The 23,883-nt window shown below is 40.3% G+C and overlaps 1 protein-coding gene across 1 annotated transcript in view; it reads left to right on the top strand.

Annotated features, from left to right (window-relative positions):
* Nucleotides 1-23,883, top strand: part of LOC149172988 (Di-glucose binding protein with Leucine-rich repeat domain-containing protein) — a 167,897-nt gene that overhangs the window by 40,582 nt on the left and 103,432 nt on the right. The window contains exon 5 of the mRNA XM_089424477.1: nt 12,280-12,348. Within this exon, the coding sequence (XP_089280603.1) occupies nt 12,280-12,348 (69 nt within the window). The remainder of the gene's footprint in view (nt 1-12,279; nt 12,349-23,883) is intronic.

Below are 23,883 nucleotides of genomic sequence, written 5' to 3'. Positions count from 1 at the left end.
TATTACTGCCGAGATTTTTCCCTGTTGGGTGAGTCGGATTTGGCACCTAGATTGTATTATGAAACTGCTTAATAAATCAAATCCTCAGATAGCTGCACCGGTTTTCCCACATTGGGTTTTTCCGGGGACATTAGTCCAAAAATAACGATGTCATTTGTGTGCTTGTTTCTGTTTCCTTTAGTTGATGATCTGTAATGTGTTGAGCATGTACTTGTGTTTATTTTCAGTATTTACATGGTAAATAACTTGTTAATTAATCAGAACAAGTAGGAAGGAATAAATCAGAAAGTACATGGAGGGTTTCTAATTGTTAGACTTAGAAACTTCAACATGGTATTAGAGTGTGGTTGCAGATCACAGGAGAACTGAGGACATCAACTGAGCACAGCGGCAATAGCAGAAAAAAATTGTCCCAAGTGACAAAAGCTGTTCCTAGCAGCAAAACAACAAGGAAGGGGTGACGTAGTGCCTGCATCATCAAGTTTGGGCCAAGAAGAGGCTGAGGGAGGCAAAGACAGGCTCATGTAGAGGCCAGGAGGGCTGACGCAGTTGGCTTAGGGAGCTAGTTTGCTGGTGCTTGGACCGCGTAGAGCCTAGGAGCTCTCACCTTCAGGTTGTTGGGGTTAGGAGGCTGTGGATAAGTTGCAGAGTGAAGCTGGTGGGGTACTGTTGTCAGAACAGTACCTAACATGGCAAGGCCAAGGAGGAGGGAGTTGCTACCGACGTTTCTAGCCAAGAAATCCGGATCAATGGTGCGGTTGCACAGAGGATCAGAGTAGGGGGCATTTTGACATCGGCAGAAGGATTTCCACGAGGGAAATCGAGGCTCAGAGGGAGTCACATCGAGAACTTCCAGGAGGGAAATAGAAGAGCAACAAAATGACACTACATGAAGTAAGAGACTAGGACAGACTAGACAGAGCCTCAAATTTCGTAGTCTGGAAGGCTTGAATCTTATCCGTACTTGACAGAAATCATATCAAGCACTGCGGCTTGAAGACAATAGTGGTCCCAGTTGACCCAGCTGACAATGACAGGTATGAGGAAGTAATGGCGAGGGCCAAGAGTATCATTCTTGACGGGTTCAAGGATCATATAGTACCACATATTGCCGAGAAGAATACGACACAGGAAATGTGGGAGGCCCTGACCAAGTTGTATTAGCATACTTCCGTGCAGAGGAAGATGCTCCTAGAAAATCAACTATAGTGATACCAGATGCAGAAGGGAGAATAGATCGACACCTTCTTCGGTCGGTTGAAGGAGATCCGAGATCAGCTGATTTCCATAGGGGCCACACCAGATTCACAGTTGATGGTGAGAACAACCCTGAATGCAGTCTCAGAACACTGGGAGGTGTTTGTCCAGAGCATACCGGGCTGGGAAACCTTCCAGATTGGGAGGAAATGTGGGCGGCTCTTCACCAAGAAGAGATCAGGAGGGTGACTAAGACGGGAAGTAGCAACAAGGGGATCCTAATCAAGGAGGAGGAGGTGGATGCTGCCCTAGCATCTGAAGGTAAGTAAGAAAAGCGGAAGAAGGACCTCTCCAAGGTCAAATCCTTCCACTGTGGAGAGCTGGGTCATTATGCGACTCAGTGTCCGAGGAAGAAGAGCAAGGGAGAGGCTTCCGAGACCAAGGCAGCGCCAGTAAGGGCAGAGAAGGAAGTGGAGAGAGACGATGATTGTGCCATGAGTGCACACACACCACTTAAGCGAAAGTGGGGACACATCGAGCTGTAGTGAAGAGAACTACAGAAGATGAGGGGCAGAATCCTCGAGGTACCCAACCTCTTGGATTATACCTGGCTACGGGAGCCCTGAAGAGGAGTAGCAGGACTGGTGGATGTCGGTAGAGATAGATGAGGATGGAGCGACAAAGAGAGCTACAATGCAGGATTCCCAGGACAACGCGAGGCTAGCAGGCTGCAACAGTGCGAGAGGCATGGGAGTGTTGCACCAGTGCAGGATGGCACAGAGAGGTGTGCAATGGTGATAGATGCAGGGAGTTGTTGCAGCAGCGCAGAGGTCAGAGAGGGAGCACTTGTCAGCGACAGAGGGAGCTTCAGCATCGGGAGTGTCTCTAGCCTGACAGAGATGTCAGAGTTGGGAGATCAGTTACTTACTTCTCAGTAACTGAGTTGCAGTGCAACAGTTAGTAGTGGTGGTGCTATGGGCAGCATGATGCAGCATGATGAGAGGGGATGCAGTGCAGACGCAACAATGGCAGTGGTAGGGCCATGGGCAACAACACGGATGTAGAGGGAGCTGTCGTACAGATGCAGTAGTGGCAGTGGCAGAGCCATGGGTGGTAGTACGAGATGCAACAATATAGATGATGGGCAACAGGCCTAGCATCAGGGACCGATGCTAGATGATCAGAGTAATACTTAGTAAGGAGTATTGCTAGAGCACAGTCCTTGCTAAGAGGGAGTGTTGATTTGGGGTAGCATCGGATGTGCTCTAGCCACGAAATTTGGTGGAGAGGCTAAGGCACATGAGATCTCCAATACCCAGAAAGGGTTTGGGCAGATTCTAAATAGTTTGGGAGATATTAAAATAATTGATATTTTTAATGGAGTCCCTAAGTCTAAACTTAGGGAAATTAAAATATTAATGTGGATTAATATAAAACTGTGTTAGAATGGTTCAAAAGTCATGGATCAAGCCAGATCTAATCTTAGCTGTTGATTAGGGACTTAATCTCGACCGTTGATTTGTCAACGAGAAAAGTATAAGAGGAGGCTTGAGGGTCACTTGGAGAACACACCAAGAGATCAAGATTTCGACTTTCTGGGGTTGGGTTTGTTGAGAAAGTTGAGAGAGTTATCTAGAGTTGCAGCTGAGGGGCAGTGAATACAGAAGCAGAGAGGCAAAGATAGTGCCTGGAGGATCAGCGTAGCAGCCGGGAAAGTTGACGCAGAGGGCAGAAGTCAGAACAGTGGCGAACAGTCGGAACTGCAGGGAACACTGATGCAGAGGGCAGAAGCCGGAATTGCCAGGAACAACTGAAACTGTCGGGAACGCTGATGCAGAGGGTAGAAGAGGCTGACGCTGGGGTTTTTCGTGGGGCAGATTGTAGCTGAGGAGTTACTGGAGTGTATATCCGGGTTTCAGCCGGAGCATCTGTCTCTGAAGGAGAGGTACTACTGCTGAGATTTTTCTTTGTTGGGTGAGCTGGATTTGGCACCCAGATTGTATTCTAACACTGCTTAATAAATCAAACCCTCAGATAGCTGCACCAGTTTTCCCGCATTGGGTTTTTCCGGGGACATTAGTCCAAAAATAAAAGTGTCATTTGTGCGCTTGTTTATGTTTTCTTCAGTTGATGATCTGTAATGTGTTGAGCATGTACTTTTGTTTATTTTCAGTATTTACATGGTAAATAACTTGTTAATTAATCAGAACAAGTAGGAAGTAATAAATCAGAAAGTACATGGAGGGTTTCTAACTGTTAGAATTAGAAAATTCAACAACCAAAGACTTCCCCTCATGCCCAAGATTAGAAAGTGGTTGATCTCTACACACTTGAAAAACAATTGTTAAGTTGCAGTGGTCAAATAGCAAAATTGAAATAAAATGTCTAGATATACCTGCTAGATTTATTAAATTCCAAATTGATTCTTTAACCCAAAAATTAATGCCAGATACCTGTGCAAATAGGTAGTCCACAATTGGCTAGTGAAATAACAATTGTGAAAATTTAATTTAGTAGAGCATTAAGGAACAATATTCAAAAAAATATTACTGTAAAACACTGAAGAATAAGACCATAACTTTCGCCCCCAAAGACTCTTGCTTTATAGCTTAGAAAATAAAAAAAATTCATAGAGCTTCTTCTCTTGTGTAGAATTTTGAATTTCCATGTGTAAATCTTGGTAGGTGATCATGGAGCCAAGTCCTATCGAAATCCAACCAACCATCAAGAGGAGTGACACCTCTCCGAATCAGTCCCTTATCTCATGCGTAGACGCTACCATCAAGGAATGCGTGGAGCTGGACTAGAACTGCGTGTAGGCTGAACTGAAGTTTAGTGCCAAGTGTGAGGAGTTGAACTGAATTAAGGTGGAGACAGGTCTCCACAAAAATAGCAAATCAAATCTGCCACCATAAGTTTGAACAGTTTGTTGACCCTTTCAAGCTGCCACCTAGGAAATTCGATTTCCTTATTTTTAGCAAAAAATTCGATTTCCACATGTGCTCAATCTCTTTGCTGATGTCATGTGCCAAATCATCATTCGACTGCTTCTTGACTTGCCTTTTGGCTTGAGATAATTTCGAAGTCATTTCCATGTCATTTTATCACATGGAGTTCTCTTAATTTTATCCATTTTATTTATTTCTGGGCTATTTTAATTTTTATTGCCACATTTTCCCCTAGACTTAGGAAAAATGGGTTTTGAGGGTTTATAATATATTTTTTACCCCTCAAAGTGTGTCTTAGTAAAAATTTGAGGTGTAGAGGTCTAATTTTGACTACACTCATACACCATATAACTTCTCTAGACATCACTTATTACAATTTACATAGACAATTTATTAAAAACCTTGCGCTGCGGGAATTTTTAATAATTTAAAAAAAGGTACCTAGACCTAATCAAATTTTGTGAAACTTTACGAGTGATATAACATGGTAATATACGTTGACTTTAGAGACCAAGACTCTCTTAAGGCCTTGCTATCAAGCGACACTCTAGCTTTGGGGTTCTAACTGGAAGAAAAAACTCAATTAATTATTAAACTCTGAAAAGCACAAATAATTAACCGAGTAAAAAAAATTCCCTAGAGTGAGCTCACTTGATAACAAAGTCCTAAGCTACCTAGGCCTGTTACATGACTCTATTTCATCATGCTAGCATCACTTTACAATATACCTGCAGGGCTTGTAGAATCTGAGTACAATAGAGAAAAATAAAAGGAACTCTGTAAGTGCAAGAAGTCTTCTGACATATCCTTGGGCATGGAGTCTTCAAGTGTACTTCAATAGTCAACAGGCAACATATCTTATTTCCATGTACTGGATTGGAAGCATACCAAGTTGGATCAGACTGCAGAGAGGGGATACTTCGTTGATTATAGCAAAACCTCTAAGGCATATAGGATCTATGTTCCTCGTAGCAGGAAGATTATTGTGATACAGGGCGTGAAGTTTATGGAGGACAACACCTTTAAGAAATCTTGCAATATGCCAACAAATGATCAGAGTGAGCCAACAAAAGCTCCATTGGTCCAACAACAGGGGTAGCTGCGGGGACAACCACAATGACAATCACATGTATTTAGTACTGTCACCAATACCAACCGTCCTTAGGTGCAGGAGATCCAGTGAGTTTGCAGCAGACAATGCAGTAAAGGTAAGATGAGGAGCTGGTAGATCCTCCCACCACTTGTGGTCGAACCAACAGGGAAGTTGGTTAAACATCGAGAGAAGCAAATGAGTTTATTGGTACTCCTAGGATGAACAAGAGGGAACGTAGACAGCTAGATAGGTACCAAGCATTGGTGGCACAGGTTGTAGAGCCTTCCAGCTATCAGGAGGCTACACAACATCAGGTGTGGATAGATGCCATGGTGGAACTGTACAACTCCACCATGACAAAAGATATTTGGGAGGTAGTGCCAAGGACTGAGGATAGGTCAGTTGTGGGATCTCGATGGATCTATAAGATCAACTATGCTACAGATGATAGTGTGGAGAGTAGTAGGATAGGTTTGTGGCAAAGGGGTTTGCACAGAAATAAGGAATAGAATATGAGGAGACCTTCACCCCAGTTGCCAGATATACGTCAATCCATCTAGTTATATCTCTAGCAACACAGATGGGATGGAAGATTTACCAGATGGACGTCAAGACAACCTTCTTGAATGGGGTGATATTGGAGGAGGTATATATAGAACAAGTAGAGGGCTTCGAAACACATGCGAGGGGCATGCTTGTGTGCAGACTGAAAAAAGCTCTATATGGACTCAAACAGGCTCCCAGGGCATGGTATGGACGAATTGATAGCTACTTGCAGAAGATGGGATTTGTCAAGAGTGACGCAGATCTAAACCTTTACTATTTGATGTTAGAGGATGAGCCTCTCATGCTAGTGTTGTATGTGGATGCCCTCTTATTTAATGGGTCATAAGGTCTCATAAAGGATTTCAAGAGAAACCTAGCAACAAAATTTGACATTAAGGATTTGGGGCTGATGGATTACTTCCTAGGCTTGGAAGAAGGACAAGGAGATCTTCCTTGGTGAAGGGAGATATGCTACAAAGATTCTGTAGAGATTCAAGATACAACATTGTAGACCCATTTCTACACCTATGATTATAAATTGGAGGAAGATAGATGCATCAGAGGATGAGGACGTTGACCTCACCTTGTATAGACAACTTATAGGTTCCTCATGTATCTGGTCAACACTAGGCCATATATCTGCTTCACGGTTAACACTCTCAGTCAATTTATGGTGGGACCGAAGAGAGTGCATTGGACAACAACGAGGCACATTTTGAGGTATTTGCGCGACACAGTCGAGTATGGATTGAGGTATACTTGAGGTGATGGTGTCAAACTATGTGGATTCACAGATGTAGATTGGGCAGGTAGTTCAGTGGACAGGAAGAACACATCAAGGTGCTGCTTCAACGTTGGATCAGGGGTGGTTTCTTGGTGCAGCACGAAGCATAAGTCATTAGGATTGAGCTCTGTAGAAGCAACATATATGGCAACTAGCACAACCACGTGCAAAGTTATATGGCTTCAAACGCTGCTGGTGAGCTTGTTTAGTCAAGGATGGAGGTGACCAGTATCTACTGTGATAATCATAGTTGCATCAAACTCTCTGAAAATCCAGTGTTTCATGATAGGTTGAAACACATAGATATCTGATATCATTTCATTAGAGATTGTGTGCAACGTAGTCTAGCTATAACATGTTCCCATAGAAGAGCAGGTTGCAGATATACTCACAAAAGCTCTAGGGAGAGCTAAGTTCATCTATTTTAGAGAACATATGGGTATAGTGGAGAACCCTTTCAATAGCAGGAGGGTTTGTTCTCAATTGCAGTAGTTGCAGCAACAATAGCATGAGATCAGTCACAGCGCAGACTAGAGTTGGCAACAATGTAGGAGGCATAGTGCAGTGTCAGCAGCAGTGCAGATGCAGGGTGGTTCAACTATAGAGTGGAAAATGAATCAGAGTATACCAGTGGCTTGATGGACAATGATAGGATGTTACAGTTGTCAGACATCAACAACGTATGGGAAGATGTTATGGGAGAGAGAACACCTTCCTCGATAAGAGGGAGTGTTGTTTTTTGTAGCATCGAATAAGTGTTCTAGTCTCGACTTTGGTCAAAGAGGCTAAGAAACACAAGATCTCCAAAACCTAGAAAAGGTTCTAGGAAAAACACCTAGAGAAAGCTCAATTAATTTAATTGATCAATAATTAGATATTTCCTAAGTCTAACTTAGGAAAAGTGATTAATAAACAACAATTCATTAAGAAAGATGAGAATGCTCGAAAAGCTCACACGGATTGAGTTTGAGATGATCTTAGTTGTTGATGAGGATCTAATCATGGTCATTGGTAAACCAACGAGAAATTATAAGAGTGCAGGATGATGGGGATGGAGAAGATACACCAGACACATTGAGTGGGTGAATGATCTAGGCAGATCAAATTTCCTAGGGAGCATAGATTCAATAAGGAATAGAATTCGAGGTAGGAGATTAGTAGCAGAGGCAGAGGAGTAGTAGTAGAGATTTTGGTGGAAGTTTCCAGTGCTGAAAGAGTCAACTAGAGGAGGTTGAGTTATTCCACAGGAGGCTACGTAAGCAACTTCATTGAGGTGATTTGATTCAGCTGGTGGAGAGGTCGATTCAGTTGCTGGAGACTGGGATAAGGATGATGGGGATGGAGAAGATACACCAGACACATCGAGTGGGTGAATGATCTAGGCAGATCGAATTTCCTAGAGAGCATAGATTCAAGGAATAGAATTCGAGGTAGGAGATTAGTAGCAGAGGCAAAGGAGTAGTAGTAGAGATTTTGGTGGAAGTTTCCAGTGCTGAAAGAGTCAACTAGAGGAGGTCGAGTTATTCCACAGGAGGCTACGTAAGCAGCTTCATTGAGGTGATTTGATTCAGCTGGTGGAGAGGTCGATTCAGTGGCTGGAGACTGGGATAATTTTCAAACGGCCAAAGAATCGCTTCCATAGGTAGCAACAGGCAGGACGTCTGACTCAGAGCCAGTTCTGGGTAGTGCAAGTTACAGATTGCGCAGAGGCAACGAGAGGTATTCCGGGGGTTAGTTTCAGTGGGAAGATTGTTGCCGGATTGCTTATGGAGAAGGGAAAATTCCTGTAATGATTTTGCCAGTGATTCCTTTAGAGATTATTGCTAGTTTGACATCCAGATTGTACTCAGAATTTTCGCTGCTGGATAATAATAATAAAACTCTCATTTGCCGCACCAGTTTCCCCACATTGGATTTTTCTGGGGACATTTGTCCAAAAATAATGATGACATTGTTATTGTGTGTGTGCTCTATTTTCTTAGTTTCTAGTTTTATTTTCCGCAACATTTTTATTGTGAGGTAATTGCAGTGTGATATATTCGTTATTTTGCTGTAACAAAATAAACTACATAATTAATCAGTTAGAAGAATAAAATCCAGTTGTTGCATTTCAAAGAATTTTCACAAATACAATATGATTAATAGTGCTCCAGTAGTATGATGGGATTTTTATAGATCAGGGGCCCCATAATTGCAAAAGTTTGCAATTCGTGTCTTGAGCCAAGGATCAAGTGCATCAACATGTGAAAGGGATTGGAGTGCCTTTGAGCATTTTCATTTCAAGAAAATAAACAAGCTATTATCCCCGAGATTGGAAGATCTTGTTTATGTTCATAGTAATCAACAATTGGCTTTAAACAATGTGGCAAAAGATTTAGCCAATTCTTTTACTCCATGTTTCAAGCTTGTTCTAGATGCATCGGGAGATGATGATTTTGACACTGAGAGTGATAGAGATAGAGTTAGTCCTGCATTCAGTGGTGAATCTAATGATCATGCTTCTAGTGGTTTCATTGCCCCTTGTGCTCTTGATGATATAGAGCATTTTGATGTAACAAGTAGGCCAAAGGAACATAAAAAATAAAGCTTGTGTTCCACTTGTAATTTTTTTTAGATGCTGAATTGTGTAAAACTTTTAAACTTATGGAACATGTTTATGTTTTTGATGTTATGTTTCATGAACAAGTTTTTATCTTTTAAAGAAGATGATGTGATTTTGATTTTGAAATATCTGCGTAATCATGTCAGTATGCTATTTTGATTTTTTATTTATTTATTTCTATCATGAGTTTGGTTACATATATCTTTATTTTTATTTTCATTTTTATATATATTTTTAAATTTCTTAGTTTGTCGAATTTAATGGCGAATTTTATTCCAAAAATTTTCACTGTTGAATTTTTATTGAACTTCAAGGTTGTCAAACTCGAATTCGAATTCGAACCAAGTGACATGGCTTGTTCTTTCTCTCACACAGAGGATGTTATGTTTGGGGATATTGTGGTGATTTTCTAGATTAGTTCTATGCTAAAAAATAACCTTGTTTCTCTTTCTTCCAAATTGGATTTGTTGCATGAAGAGGAGTTCCTTCTTCAAGCATAATTGTAATTTTTGAATAATTAAGTTTTGGAGATATTTTCAAAGGGCATTACTTTATTTAATGAAGAACATTTGGCTTTTGTTAGGTTCAATAATTTTTCCTTTTATCTTACTCTTCACTTTTTTTTTCGTTTCCTTCTATCTTTGTGTTATTTCCTTCCCAATACTTTTCACATGTCTTATTTCCTTCATTGAATGGTTACTTAGCTCTCTATCGCTTTGTTCTTAGATTATTTTATGTTGAATTATTGTTGTTAGCTTAGATCTAATTAGTAATAACTGCCATGGCACCCCTACCTTATATTACACTGATGGTACTCTTTTAGTCTGTTTGACCCAATGTTATCAGAACTGAAATGGTGACTGGACCGGAAAACCCTCTGAACTGGGAACCAATCAGAACTGGACCAGAACTGGTAAAAAAGTCGGACCAAAGACTGGTCGACCAAAAACACAAAATATTCAAAGTTTAAAGAAAAACATATATATTCATGTGCATCCATATGAATCTAAATCATTTATGCACAAATAAGCAAAAGTTCTCATTTATATAGCATGTAAGGGTGTACTTGACCAAAATAGCATTGAGTGCAATCCGTCTTTGAACCAAAAATACATCAACAAACAGACTCTAGAAGGCCTCTAGCATCCTAAAAAAATCATGCTACAACAAATGCGTACATCTTATCAAAATCATTGCCTATATTGGGAGTCATCAATATCACCCTCTAAGCATTACAATAAGATAGAAAAAACGTAGCATTTCGAGTCAATATTTTGTTTGAGTGACGGGTACATTTTTAGTAGGGTCGTGATAGAGAAGTTTGACAGCAAATGCCAGAAACATCAAGGTACATAGAAGTTTTGGTGCTCTTGATTAAAATTCTACTTTCTTCATATGAAATCCAATGGGGTCGGAATCACTCTCAAACATTGTGAGTCATTTCATGGTAATGCTAAAAATTTATCCTTTATCTTTCATTTTCATCCTTTTACTTAAGAATTTAACATTACCATGGATTTCATAGCAATATCGGAGCCATAGGCTTGAATATTAGGCTGCCACATTCAAAAAATCCTGCTTTTTCTTAAAAAAGTTGTGTTTCAAACATCTTTGATCAACTTATACAGAACCGACCAGTTCGATGAAAAAAGGCCAGTTTGGCACGAACCTGCTTTTTTCGGTTCCAAACCTCGAACCAGAATGGTTTGGTCTCCAAACCGATTGGACCAGCCGGTTCCACCAGTTCCGGTCCAGTTCTGATAACACTGGATTGACCCACTTTGATCATTTGTTGAACACAAATAGGATTTACCATATGTTATATTTTATCTCTCGTTCTCCAACTTCTTGTAGGTTTTCATTTAGTTTTGGATGAAAGGTTTTGACTTAGGTTTGTTGAGATCTATCACTGATTGCAAAGTTGAAGTTTCCAACTTTGATACAACAATAGGACAGCCTCATTAACATATATATAACTCGATCAAAGGCCCTGGTGATGTAGAAGATTAAGTGAATAAGTCATGGGCTGGAGGTCAATGATGTCAAGAATGCCCGAGTTTGATAGCCGACGTGAAGGGGGTGACAATGTTGCTAGCTCGCTATTGGAGTCATCTAGATCCAACAAGGTGTCTGGCTGCACGACCCTGGGGGGGGAGTAGGAGTGAGGGATACAGCTAGCATCTGAGGCCGAAGAAAAGAGGCTCCGGATATGTCTCTGGTGGCACCGCTAGGAAATAATGTTGCATATTTGCGAGTGTATTCCGCTGGTATAAAAGAAATTGAAAGCTGAATCCCACTTTTAGGGCATAAACTAACAAAGTTTCTGTTTAGATCCAATTTGATACAGCTTGTAGACTTCTCAAAACTCAATTCTGATTTTCCAAGGGAAAACTGTAGAGTAACATGCACTAACCCCAAATAAAGAGTTGATTGTGTATGGCATTTAGCAATCAATTGTTGTGTCCATTTGGGGCTATCATTATATTGTTGCTTCAGTGCAGCCTCGTTGGGAAGCTTCTGGGCACTTCCCTGCATTCCTGGTACCTAATGCAAAGTTGTTAGTGCTAATTACAGCGCCCTGAGAATTGACTTTGAGACCTCCTGCATGAAGCTCAAATCATTCAACCACTCATGCTACTTCACTAGCCTAATATATATGCGTGTGCACATCTGTGTGTGTATATTATTTCTTTCCAAGGAAAATCTCGTGGGATCCCCTCTTTTCCCTGGAATATCCAGGTGGAGAGAAGTTCAACTACCAACTACAATAGCGGCGAGTAACTCATTGGACTTAGCCACACATAAACCTCAGCTAGACTAGAACCGGAGACCTCAAGGATATAGAATACCATTGTTTCCCTATTTCCTAAAAATTTGGAAGCGGCATTTCCAAAACTGGCACCCCTTTCTCATGAGTTTACAAAATTTATTAGATTGAACTAGTTTATGGGCTATCTGTATCTTCATGAGCTAGGTATATTCACATAATTGAAGTGTTTGAAACATTATTTATGGTCCATGCTGTATATATATTATAAATATTTTGATCTATTCTTTTGAATGGATATATTTTGATTTATTTGGATTCATTATTTTCTAAAAATTTCAGGGATTTGTCAAACAATCAGCTAATTGGCACAATTCCAGACAGCCTAGGCTCTCGGCAGCTTCAACTAGTGTAAGTTCAAAGATTTTTCTCTTCATGTTACATTATCTTGAAAGAAAGTAAATATTTGAAAATATATTCTTTAGTATTATAAATGTGAAAAAGGGAATAAATATCAAGAATTGCATATAACTAGTGATGTTAGGGAACCTCGATTTACCAGGTTTGTTGTGCCAACTCATTCATTTGGATTCTTCTTGTTGAACAGGTTTCATTACTTTAAAAAAATTATACTCTCGTTTTAATTTTGGAGCAAGAGTTTCTATAAGAATGCAATTTATAGTTTTGAAACCAGTAATAAAATCTGACTGTTAACTAGCTGGTTTGGATGATATTTTTACAGCTTTATTTTTCGATCCTTTAAATTGTTTTACTTCCTTTTATAATGTTGCCAGTCCAGCTTTACTGTCCAGTAGAGAGTGAAATTCCTCAGACAACATCCCTATTATACATCCCCGAGTATTTCATGAATGTTGTAATGATGGAGCTCTAAAATAGCCATGGATTGAGCCAAGCTATAGGAATTCCTCTAGGTGACTGATTTTTTCATCTACCATGATGCCCCAAACTGTCATTAAAGGTTGGATCAGTGCCAATTGGTCCACATTCCAGACAAAATGAGTATTTAACATACATGTATTTGGAGGGCATCCTTGATCTTGAGCTTCTCTACTATCCATGGAACTAACTACTGAGATTTCAATAGTCTAGAATGATTTTCTCAAGTTAGCCTCACATCTTTTTATTTGAATTATTTGATGTAACTTTGTATAATGTTGCCTACTATCCTGAACAAGTGAGTATACCTAGCTCAAGTGATCAATTCAAAAACATTGCAGCGACAAGAAAGCAAATAGTTTGCAGTGATATATGGATTCCCTCTAGTTACCAAAGTAAGATAGATACTTTAGACATGTACTATTACATAGGCAACCTGCTAGCTGTGTGACAGTATTTTAAGTCGTGTAAGATATTGTATTAACTTTATCTTTGCCCTGAGTAGGATTTGAGTAGACATAATAGAAGGATATCATATTGTTGTTAACAAATAACCAGAAAGTTCGATGGGACTAAAAAGTACCACAAATAATAGTAACAAATAAGGAATGCCTAGGGTGTTAAAATTGGCAACTAGGGCCAAATTCCATGTGGATCATCTTATTGATGGCAGCTGATATTTTTCTTGGATCCCTCTCATCGAGAGGTGTAGGATTGATCTAAAGATCATCCGATTCCGATAAGTATTTATGAAGATATGAATTTATTTTGATTATGGACAAATTGTCAAGTCGGCCAGCAACTTATGTAGGCTCAGAAGCCCAACAGTCATGTCTATTCAACCTCTACGTTTTAGTATAAATAGAAGAGGACTTGAAGTCATTTGTCACACACATATACTCTTCATGTGATCTCCTCCTCTCCATGTCTTTGGGTTTTGGTGGAGGAGAGACACTAAGAGTATACGCTGGCCTAAGATGATGCCCTAGCCGCAGTAAATTCTAAGCAGCAAAGGGAGGCACTTATACGCAGTCTAAAGAAGCCCTCATCCGTTGACTAAAGGAGGCCCTAACTGCAGTTGAGAGAGGCCTAATCCACAGCAAGGAGGAGGGCCTAATACGCAGTCAAGGGAGACATCTAACCACAGCCCTAGAGAGGAGATCTAGCCGCTATCATAATGAAGCCGTAGCTGCAGATTATGAAGCCATAGCCGCATCAAGATGAGGAGAGACCTAGCCGCAACAAGAGGTGACCTAGCTGCAGCAGAAGGAGCCCTATAACATCGTGAAGGAGTCTAGAAAAATCAGCGTAGGAATTCTGTGATAAAGCCACATCGCTGTAGGTTACAACGTGGTCTATTTCAGGGCTGTTTGGGCATGATAGGGCTGTTCTTGAGCTCGGTTTGCAAGGAAGCTGAGCCACAATATAAAGAGGTCAGAAAGGACAGTGTATAAATTCGGATTGCTGTAGGTGACAGCATGACAAAAGAAGGATTGTTTAGTTTGGGACTGCTTGGAGGATTCTGGAACTATAGCCTAGCTGCTTTGCTAGGCTGCAAGCCATAGCAAGCAGCTAAGGCTGATATACATATGGCAGTATAATGAAGCAACAGAAGTATAGTGTTGCAGCATGATGAAGCAACAGAAGTATAACAGCAGCATGATGTAGCAACAAGGCATTGCAGCATGATGATGTATTGAGTATGTCTTGTGTGTATGATTGGGTGAAAACACTGTGACAAGTGCAACTGATAATCAAGTACAGCATAGCAGGCAGATCAGCAATGTGTACAACATTAGATGCAGATCCATGATGTTGAGAACAACTCAGTGATATTTGGGTGCAGCACTGAGACGATGAAGTACAACATAATAATAAAGTGCAGCATGATGATGAGTTGCAGCATGGTGATGGGAGCAGCTCAGTGACTAGGTGCAGCACTGTGACAAAATGCAACACTATGATAAGTGAAGCAGTCACCTTGGAGAATCAGTTGAAGTAGCACGTCTTCAACTGATCTCATATAGATATAGAAAGTCAAAATGTTGACTTCTGTTGTAAATGTACTATCTCTCTCTCTCTCTCTTTCTCTGCTAAACTATTGAAGAACATAAAAGAAGAATTGATCAAGGGTTTTCCCACATTGGGGTTTGTCCCTGGCTGGCGCCACATCTTGTGTCGTCTTGTCTTGGCTTGTCTTCTGCGATTTATATTTATGTTCTATCTGCGATTTACTTTAATGCTGATGTGATTGCTAATCTAGAAAAGATATTGTGCTAACTATGAAAATTGAATTAAATTTCTCTAGCATAGAATATATTATATACCTAAAATTAACATGGTATCAGCGTTGAGGTGGAGACAATGCCCAAGCAAGAGTGAAAGAGCAATCACCGAAGACAGTTGGGAAAGGACAAAAGGATCAGTGGATTTCTCATCCCTCTTCAAATTCACCAAGGGTGAAGTCGAAGCAGAGAATATTATCAGAATGGCGCAACGGAATATGGCCCACCTAAGATCACTTCATTGGAAGACCAGATCTCAGGGTGGAAGGAAAGACAGATAACTAGTTTTGCCATTATGCGAAGGAGTGTCCAAATGGCAGGGGCACATTACTTGATGATGATAACAATAGGGACAACTTCAACGATCAAAGGAATGACAGGTAATGCAGGTCATCAAGGAAATGGGCGACTCTTCAAAGAAAGCAAGGAACCCTAGGTATAAAGAATCAAATGTTGTTTCTGATAAGATAAAGAAGTGTTATCTTGTATTGGCCCTCTCCTTCAGATTCTTTGGGAATTTGACTTATTGATTGTAGTGCTTCAAGGCACTTCATCGGATAGATGGGTGCACTCTCTAATTTGGTAGAGATGGAAACAATCGTGGGATTATACTTGGCGCTGATGCCACCTATCCCGGAAGGGGTGTAGGGAATCTTATCCCTCAATTGAATGAGGGTAACTCAATTCATTTACAGAATCTCTTTTATGTACCTGATCGCAAGAAGAACCTGGTGTCCATTTCAACAATGGAAGTCAAAGGTTTTAGGGTGGCACTCATCGATGGAAAGGTACGTGTTTGAAAATAGAATTTTCTAAGATGTTTTTGAGTTCAGGGTTGTATCAAGTTGCAGGAAGTCCACTGGGGACCATATCCATTGACACATAACATCGAAGGTCTATGGGTCAGATGGTGACAGGGATGTCTGAATTCAAGTAGAGCATGAAGGTACATATCTGAGATGTATCGAAGGAAAATCTTAAAAGGGGACCATTCCCCTCATGCAGCAGGTCCACAGGTTTGGAACAACCTGAGGAGTTTGAGATTCATGATCGAGAATCTCATGTATACAGGTGGAAGAAAGCCCTCTATGGCTTGAAGCAAAACATCCTGGGTGTAGTATGAGAGGATTGATAACTGTCTAATGAAGTTGAGATTCACTAGGAGTGAAACTGATCCAAACCATTACCCGAAGGTTGTGGATGATAGACCTCTCATATCGACACCTTATGAGGATGACCTAATTCTGACAGGTGCAGACCCTCTCATTTGCAGAAGTAAGAGGGAGTTGGATTCCGGATATGGAATGATAAACTACAAGCCTGTGACTACCTCAAGGATATTAACTTTAAGAAGTTATATGGTAGTGATGTCGGACCAAATTTGGGAAATGCCTCTGAGTTTCATAAACTCATTCGCGTTGATGTTCTTGGTGAACTTCCGTCCAGACATATGTTTTGCAGTTAGCATGGTGAGCTCATATTTGGTTGAGCCTCACTGGATTGGTGCCAAGAATCTTCTGAGATATCTTTGGGGCACAATCTCTCATGGATTGAGATACATTGCTGGAAATATGAAACTGCATGATTATTCGAATGTTGACTAAGCAGGCAATGTGGAGGATCACTAGAGCACTTCTCAGTGCTGGTTCTCTTTGGATTCTGCTTTGGTATCATCGATGAGCAGGAAGCAGAAATCGGTTGCTATAAGCATCACCGAGACCGAATACACAGCTACGAGTATGATCTCGTGTGAAGCTGCATGGTTGGAGAAGCTCTTAAGTGCGCTGTTTGTACACATGATGAATACCACTGTGATTCTCTGTGACAACTAGAGGTGGGATTCGATTATTGAGGAATCTCGTATTCGATGATTGCTCCAATAGATAGACATCAGATACTGCCTTATCTGGGATATGGTAAGTCGATGAGCAAGGAGGATGCATCGCATTGAGACTGATGTACAGGTCGCAGACAAGTTGACAAAGCCCCGGGGAAAGATCAAATCTATGATTTTCCCGAACAACTTGGAGTCATTGAGAAACCCTCTTATAAGGATCAAGTATGATGTATTGAGCTCTGGGAGCTCCAGGGGGGCACTAGGTACTTACTGGAGCAACATATGACCACAGGGTGACTCACCCTCCCCTGGTGGTGCGCTATGAACATGATGATTAGTTCTCGTGTGGGCTAGGATGATTCGTTCTCCGTGGCGACTGTGGAACAGGATGATTCGTTCTCCTGTGAGCCAGGATGATTCATTCTTCGTGGCGACTATGGAACATGATGATTCGTTCTCCTGTGGGCTAGGATGATTTGTTCTCCGTGGCGACTATGGAACAGGATGATTCGTTCTCCTGTGGGCCAGGATGATTTGTTCTTCGTGGCGACTGTGGGCCAGGATGATTTGTTCTCCTATGGGCCAGGATGATTAGTTCTCCGTGGCATCCACTAGACAGGATGATTCGTTCTCCTGTGGACAGGATGATTAGTTCTCCTGTCCAGGCATCCTACCCATGCAGTCTGGGACTCATGTGAAGTACCTCTCATCTGATCAATGAGCAGGGAAATGAGGATAGGGACCATAGTAGTTCTATCGATGGATGCATTGTTGTATCTACCGTACTCCCTATGCTAGGATGACCTCCATTGATCTAGGATCAATAATACTGGTCTGGGACCAGTGAGAGTGGTACACACTCTGAGAATGACTTCGGGTCAGTAGAGGACTGGTCTGGGACCAGTGAATGTGGTACACACTCTAAGACTGACTTCAGGTCAGTGGAGGATGGTATGATACATCCTCGATCACTTCTTCTTCTTCTTCATAGTTCGAGCAGATCAGTGCAGGGCACTGATGGCAGAGATAGTACAGTCGGACAGATGGATCAACGGATGGAGTTCTCCCTAGTTGAGAGGGAGTGTTAAAATTGGCAACTAGGGCCAAACTCCATGTGGGTCATCTTATTTATGGCAGCTGATATTTTTCTTAGATCCCTCTCATCAAGAGGTGTAGGATTGATCTAAAGATCATACGATTACGATAAGTATTTATGAAGATATGAATCTATTTTGATTATGGACAAGTTGTTAAGTCGGCCAACAACTTATGTAGGCTCAGAAGCCCAACAGTCATGTCTATTCAACCTCTACGTTTTAGTATAAATAGTAGAGGACTTGAAGTCATTTGTCACACACATATACTCTTCGTGTGATCTCCTCCTCTCCACGTCTTTGGGTTTTGGTGGAGGAGAGACACTAAGAGTATATGCTGGCCTAAGATGATGCCCTAGCTGCAGTAAATTCTAAGCAGCAAAGGGAGGCACTTATACACAGTCTAAAGAAGCCCTCATCCATTTTGTTATGTAAAAAATTAGTTAATTTAGTTCTATTATTTAATTTTAGGCTTAGTTAGACGAAAGGGCACGATCATAAGATCATGCCCTTTCCCAAAGGGTGCCCATGGCGGTATATAAGCCAGGAACCCCATTGTAATCATTCATCATCTGTCAATTCATCATTTTAATAAAATATTTATACATATATTTCTGCATATCAGAAGTTTTTTACTTCATCTGGTATCGGAGCGGTTTGGTTCTTAGGCGGTCCGCTCAGTCCAACTGCATCTCGCTGTGCACAACTGTATTGACTGAATAGACGTGCATTCCCCCAGCGGCAGTGGAAATATATATATATATATTTATTGACAAGGCCGGATTCGTAGCAGTCCTTTTTTCTGGACGTAGGTAGCTTGTGTGTGGGGGCATCGGGTCACCAAGGATCCGCTGTCTGCTTCCGTCTGCGTGAGTGAATTAGCATACAAAACAACAAGGACATCTGCGAGTTAACAACTGCCACCGTGGAAAACACTGCAATCGCTGTTTGCTGGTAAACAAGAATCTCGTGGCCACAATCGGACAGGAAGGGCCACGGTATTTCTGTGCAGATACGGGTCACGATAGGAGCATCGGACGTGACCTTCGGGTGTACGTGACTCTCCGTATAACATACATATACAATATATATATATATATATATATATATATATATATATATATATATATATACTATAATTTAATTATAAGTTATATAATATATAACTTTAATTTAGTTATAAGTTATAAGCTATATATATATATATATATATATATATATATGAGTTAATTTAATTAATTAAAAAGTTATATATATATAAGTTAATTTAATTAATTAAATTTATTTTAATTAATTAAAAGTTATATGTATAAAATATATTTTAGCTAATTCAAAAAAAAAGGGGAAAAATATTTTAGCTGGCAAGTAAATACACACCCCCGCAAACCCGCTCAATGTCGACAATGACAATGGCGGATTTCCAAAAAAAATTGTTGGATGCGGAGCATAAGATAAATAGCAACCACGATGAGGTCAGTAAAAGATTAAATGAATTCCAGATCAAGCTTGGGGAGCAAGCTGACGAAATAAAAAATCTTCACGATACGACAAATCGAATAGAAATAAAGATGGAAAATCAACATGTCCAAACAGAAGTAAACATCAAAGATGCCTTAACAATGCTGAAACTTCTGTGTAAAAAGATGAATTGTACACCCGAACAACTACTAAAAGAAAATGAAGAGAATCAAGAACACATCTCATCAAATTCAACAACGTCAACACTCTCATGAAAAAGTTGAATCCCCAAGAAAATCAGCGACACCCCACCAAGAAGTGAGTAACACAGCCTTTACAAACAGGCAACTCTGGGATGACTTTACCAATCAACACCCATTTTTCGCTCAACCATTAGCAACATACCAACAAAGGGCAAAAGTCGAGATGCCTAAATTCGATGGAAACGAAAAAAACAATGTTGCATGGATAAATAAAGTAGAAGAATACTTTGAGATATATGGCATCAATGACGATGACGAAGGGCAAAAGTCGAGATGCCTAAATTCGATGGAAACGAAAAAAAACAATGTTGCATGGATAAATAAAGCAGAAGAATACTTTGAGATATATGGCATCAATGACGATGACGAAAAGCTCAGGCATGCATCCATGAAAATGGAAGGAGAAGCATATAACTGGTATATGTGGTGGAAAAAGACAACACACGTCATTAGTTGGAGAAAATTTAAAGATGCATTCTTTAAAATTCCAAGGTGTAAGAGAAGAAGAGTTCTTTTCAAAACTCATCAAGTTATGACAAAAAAGAAGTGTGGATGAATACACTCAAGAATGGGAGACCTTAGTAACACGAGTACCTGGGTTATCAGAATCTCGTCTAATTCAATCATACGTCTCGGGACTCAAAGCCCATTTACAAGCAGAACTTGAGATGCATGACATTACATCAATAGAAGTAGCAAGACGAAAAGCAAAAACAGCCCAAAAGAAATCCGAACCAATATTTTGGTCAAAAGCAGAAAAAACATATGCAAGACAAAGGATACCCCAGTATGTGGACTAAAACAATACGAGATATGTTCCACCACATCGTCGTGAAGATGAAAAATCTAATGTGGAAATGCAAAGGATAAAAGAGGGTAAATGTAATCGCTGTGGTGAGAAGTGGGACCCCAAACATAGATGTGCTAAAGGAAAAGAACCAAAGAACCTATATAATTGTGAAGCAACCAATGACTCAAACAGTGAAGATTATGACATAGAAGAAATAGAAGATGCCCCAGAATTCTCACCAGAATTAGATGATGGAAGTATTCTGCAAGTGTCATTATCAGCTATGACAGGTATATCACAACCTCAGACCTTAAATTTAAAAGGACACATAAAGAAGAACAACGTAGTGGTTCTCATCAACTCTGGTAGCACACGCAATTTTTTAGATGCAACCGTGGCAAAGAGACTCAATATTTTTTCATTTCCCTTACCAAACATGAAAGTGATGGTAGCTAACGGTAAGAAGATTGAAAAGGTGGGGAAATGCCATAAGGTCAATTTGCAGATTCAAGACATCAATCTAGAGTCTCCGTTCTTCACGGTACCGTTAGGAGGAATAGATGTAGTCTTAGGTATCCAATGGCTACGAACTTTAGGTACTTATGTCGCCAACCATCAAGTACAATTTATAAAATTCAAATGGGGAGGTCAAAAGTACAAACTACACGGATTCCAAGCACCAGAAAATCAAGTTGTATCATCTCAGATGATGAAGATGAGTCAAAAAGGAGCACCCGCTTATGTAGTACAATGTCACCAGTTAGAAATGTTATCTGCAAATATGACTAGTGAAGAGTCACTAGAGATACAAGATCTAATTCGGAATCATGAAAAAGTAATTCAAGACCTACCTATGAAGATGCTGCCTAATAGGGAAATTGAGCATACAATAGAAGTCAAGGCAAGATCAGACCCTGTCAACATCAAGCCATACCGATATCCACTTCACCAAAAAAAGGAAATTGCACGATTAATCCAAGACCTTTTAAAATGTGGGACCTTGGTCATCTTGGAATATCTGATCAAGTGGAAGGACTTACCAAAGAAGACGCTTCTTGGAAGAATGAAGCATTTTGTCAACAACATCTGTCGTTGCGTATGCTCTGAGGACAAAGCATTCTTTCGAGAGGAAGGCAATGTCATGTAAAAAATTAGTTAATTTTAGGTTTATTATTTAATTTTAGGCTTAGTTAGATGAAAGGGCACAATCATAAGATCATGCCCTTTCCCAAAGGGTGCCCATGGCGATATATAAGCCAGGAACCCCATTGTAATCATTCATCATCTGTTAATTCATCATTTTAATAAAATATTTGTACATATATTTCTGCGTATTAGAAGTTTTTTACTTCACGTTGACTAAAGGAAACCCTAACTGCAGTTGAGAGAGGCCTAATCTACGGCAAGGAGGAGGGCTTAATACACAGTCAAGGGAGAATCTAACCGCAGCCCTAGAGAGGAGATCTCACTGCTATCATAATGAAGCCGTAGCGGAAGGTTATGAAGCCATAGCCGCATCAAGATGAGGAGAGACCTATCCGTAACAAGAGGTGACCTAGCTGCAGCAGAAGGAGCCCTATAACATCGTGAAGGAGTCTAGAAAAATCAGCATAGGAATTCTATGATAAAGCCACATCGCTGTAGGTTACAACGTGGTCTATTTCAGGGCTGTTCGGGCATGATAGGGCTGTTCTTGAGCTCGGTTTGCAAGGAAGTTGAGCCACAATATAAAGAGGTCAGAAAGGGCAGTGTATAAATTTGGATTGCTGTAGGTGACAGCATGACAAAAGAAGGATTGTTTAGTTTGGGACTGCTTGGAGGATTCTAGAACTATAGCCTAGCTGCTTTGCTAGGTTGCAAGCCATAGCAAGCAGCTAAGGCTGATATACATATGGTAGTATAATGAAGCAACAGAAGTATAGTGTTGCAGCATGATGAAGCAACAGAAGTATAACAACAGCATGATGTAGCAACAAGGCACTGCAGCGTGATGATGTATTGAGTATGTCTTGTGTGAATGATTGGGTGAAAACAATGTGACAAGTGCAACTGATAATCAAGTACAGCATAGTAGGCAGATCAGTGATGTGTACAACATTGGATGCAGATCCATGATGTTGAGAACAACTCAGTGATATTTGGGTGCAGCACTGAGACGATGAAGTACAACATAATAATAAACTATAAAGTGAAGCATGATGATGAGTTGCGGCATGGTGATGGGAGCAACTTAGTGACTAGGTGCAGCACCGTGACGAAATGCAACACTATGATAGGTGAAGCAGTCACCTTGGAGAATCAGTTGAAGTAGCATGTCTTCAACTGATCTCATATAGATATAGAAAGTCAAAATGTTGACTTCTGTTGTAAATGTACTATCTCTCTCTCTCTTTCTCTGTTGAACTATTGAAGAACATAAAAGAAGAATTGATCAAGGGTTTCCCCACATTGGGGTTTGTTCCTGGCTAGCGCCACATCTTGTGTCGTCTTGTCTTGGCTTGTCATTCTGCGATTTATATTTATGTTCTATCTGCAGTTTACTTTAATGCTGACGTGATTGCTAATCTGGAAAAGATATTGAGCTTGTTGTCGCACAGATTGTCACGACAACGCTCAGACCGGGGGCTGTCACTCTGATCCCCGATCTCTTCGTTTAAGCCTGTCCCCCGCGGCTAAGGGGGGTAGACCCTGTAGGGAAATGGACGACCAACTGTGAACTAGTTGGATTGGGAGACACAAAGGAACAAGCACTAAATTGATTTTATTAATTTAATGGACCAGTGCCTTATGGGTTTGATGTTTAAACGATTACTTACTAGATGTTGCAGAAATGTAAACTGTGTACAACAATCATTTATCATCAAATAACTTGAACGATGCAAGATATCCAGTAAATTCACAATGTTTTAACGATGATCTAGCAATTTTAAAACTTCGAAAGATAAAGCTCGATACACAACCACGTAATTTTGAACATTAACCAGATATCATATTCATGTAGCTAATCTTCAAAATGATCATTCATGCATGCCAACTCACATAAAATGATAAACATTCATTCCACGTCAAAAATTTTAGCCTTAGCAAAGATAATAAAGCGTGATAAACGCTTGAGCCAAGACCGAAAAATATTTCCAAAATATTTTTATGTTTTTCAAATACGGCAAAGTTTTAAAGCTAAATGAAACTTTTAAACAAAAAAAATCTAAATGATCACTTTTAAACTTTTGCCGAAGAGTTTCTGAACATTGTTATGGATCACAGAAGTCTAAATTCCTTAATAATTTCCCTGCACGGAGAAGCCGCTGCTAAGAAGGTTCAT

Source organism: Pinus tabuliformis, chromosome 4_2 (genome assembly GCF_031772625.1).
Source record: "Pinus tabuliformis cultivar Carrire ecotype Pingquan chromosome 4_2, CPIR1, whole genome shotgun sequence".
NCBI lineage: Eukaryota > Viridiplantae > Streptophyta > Pinopsida > Pinales > Pinaceae > Pinus > Pinus tabuliformis.
This window is presented reverse-complemented; position numbering and strand designations above follow the sequence as displayed.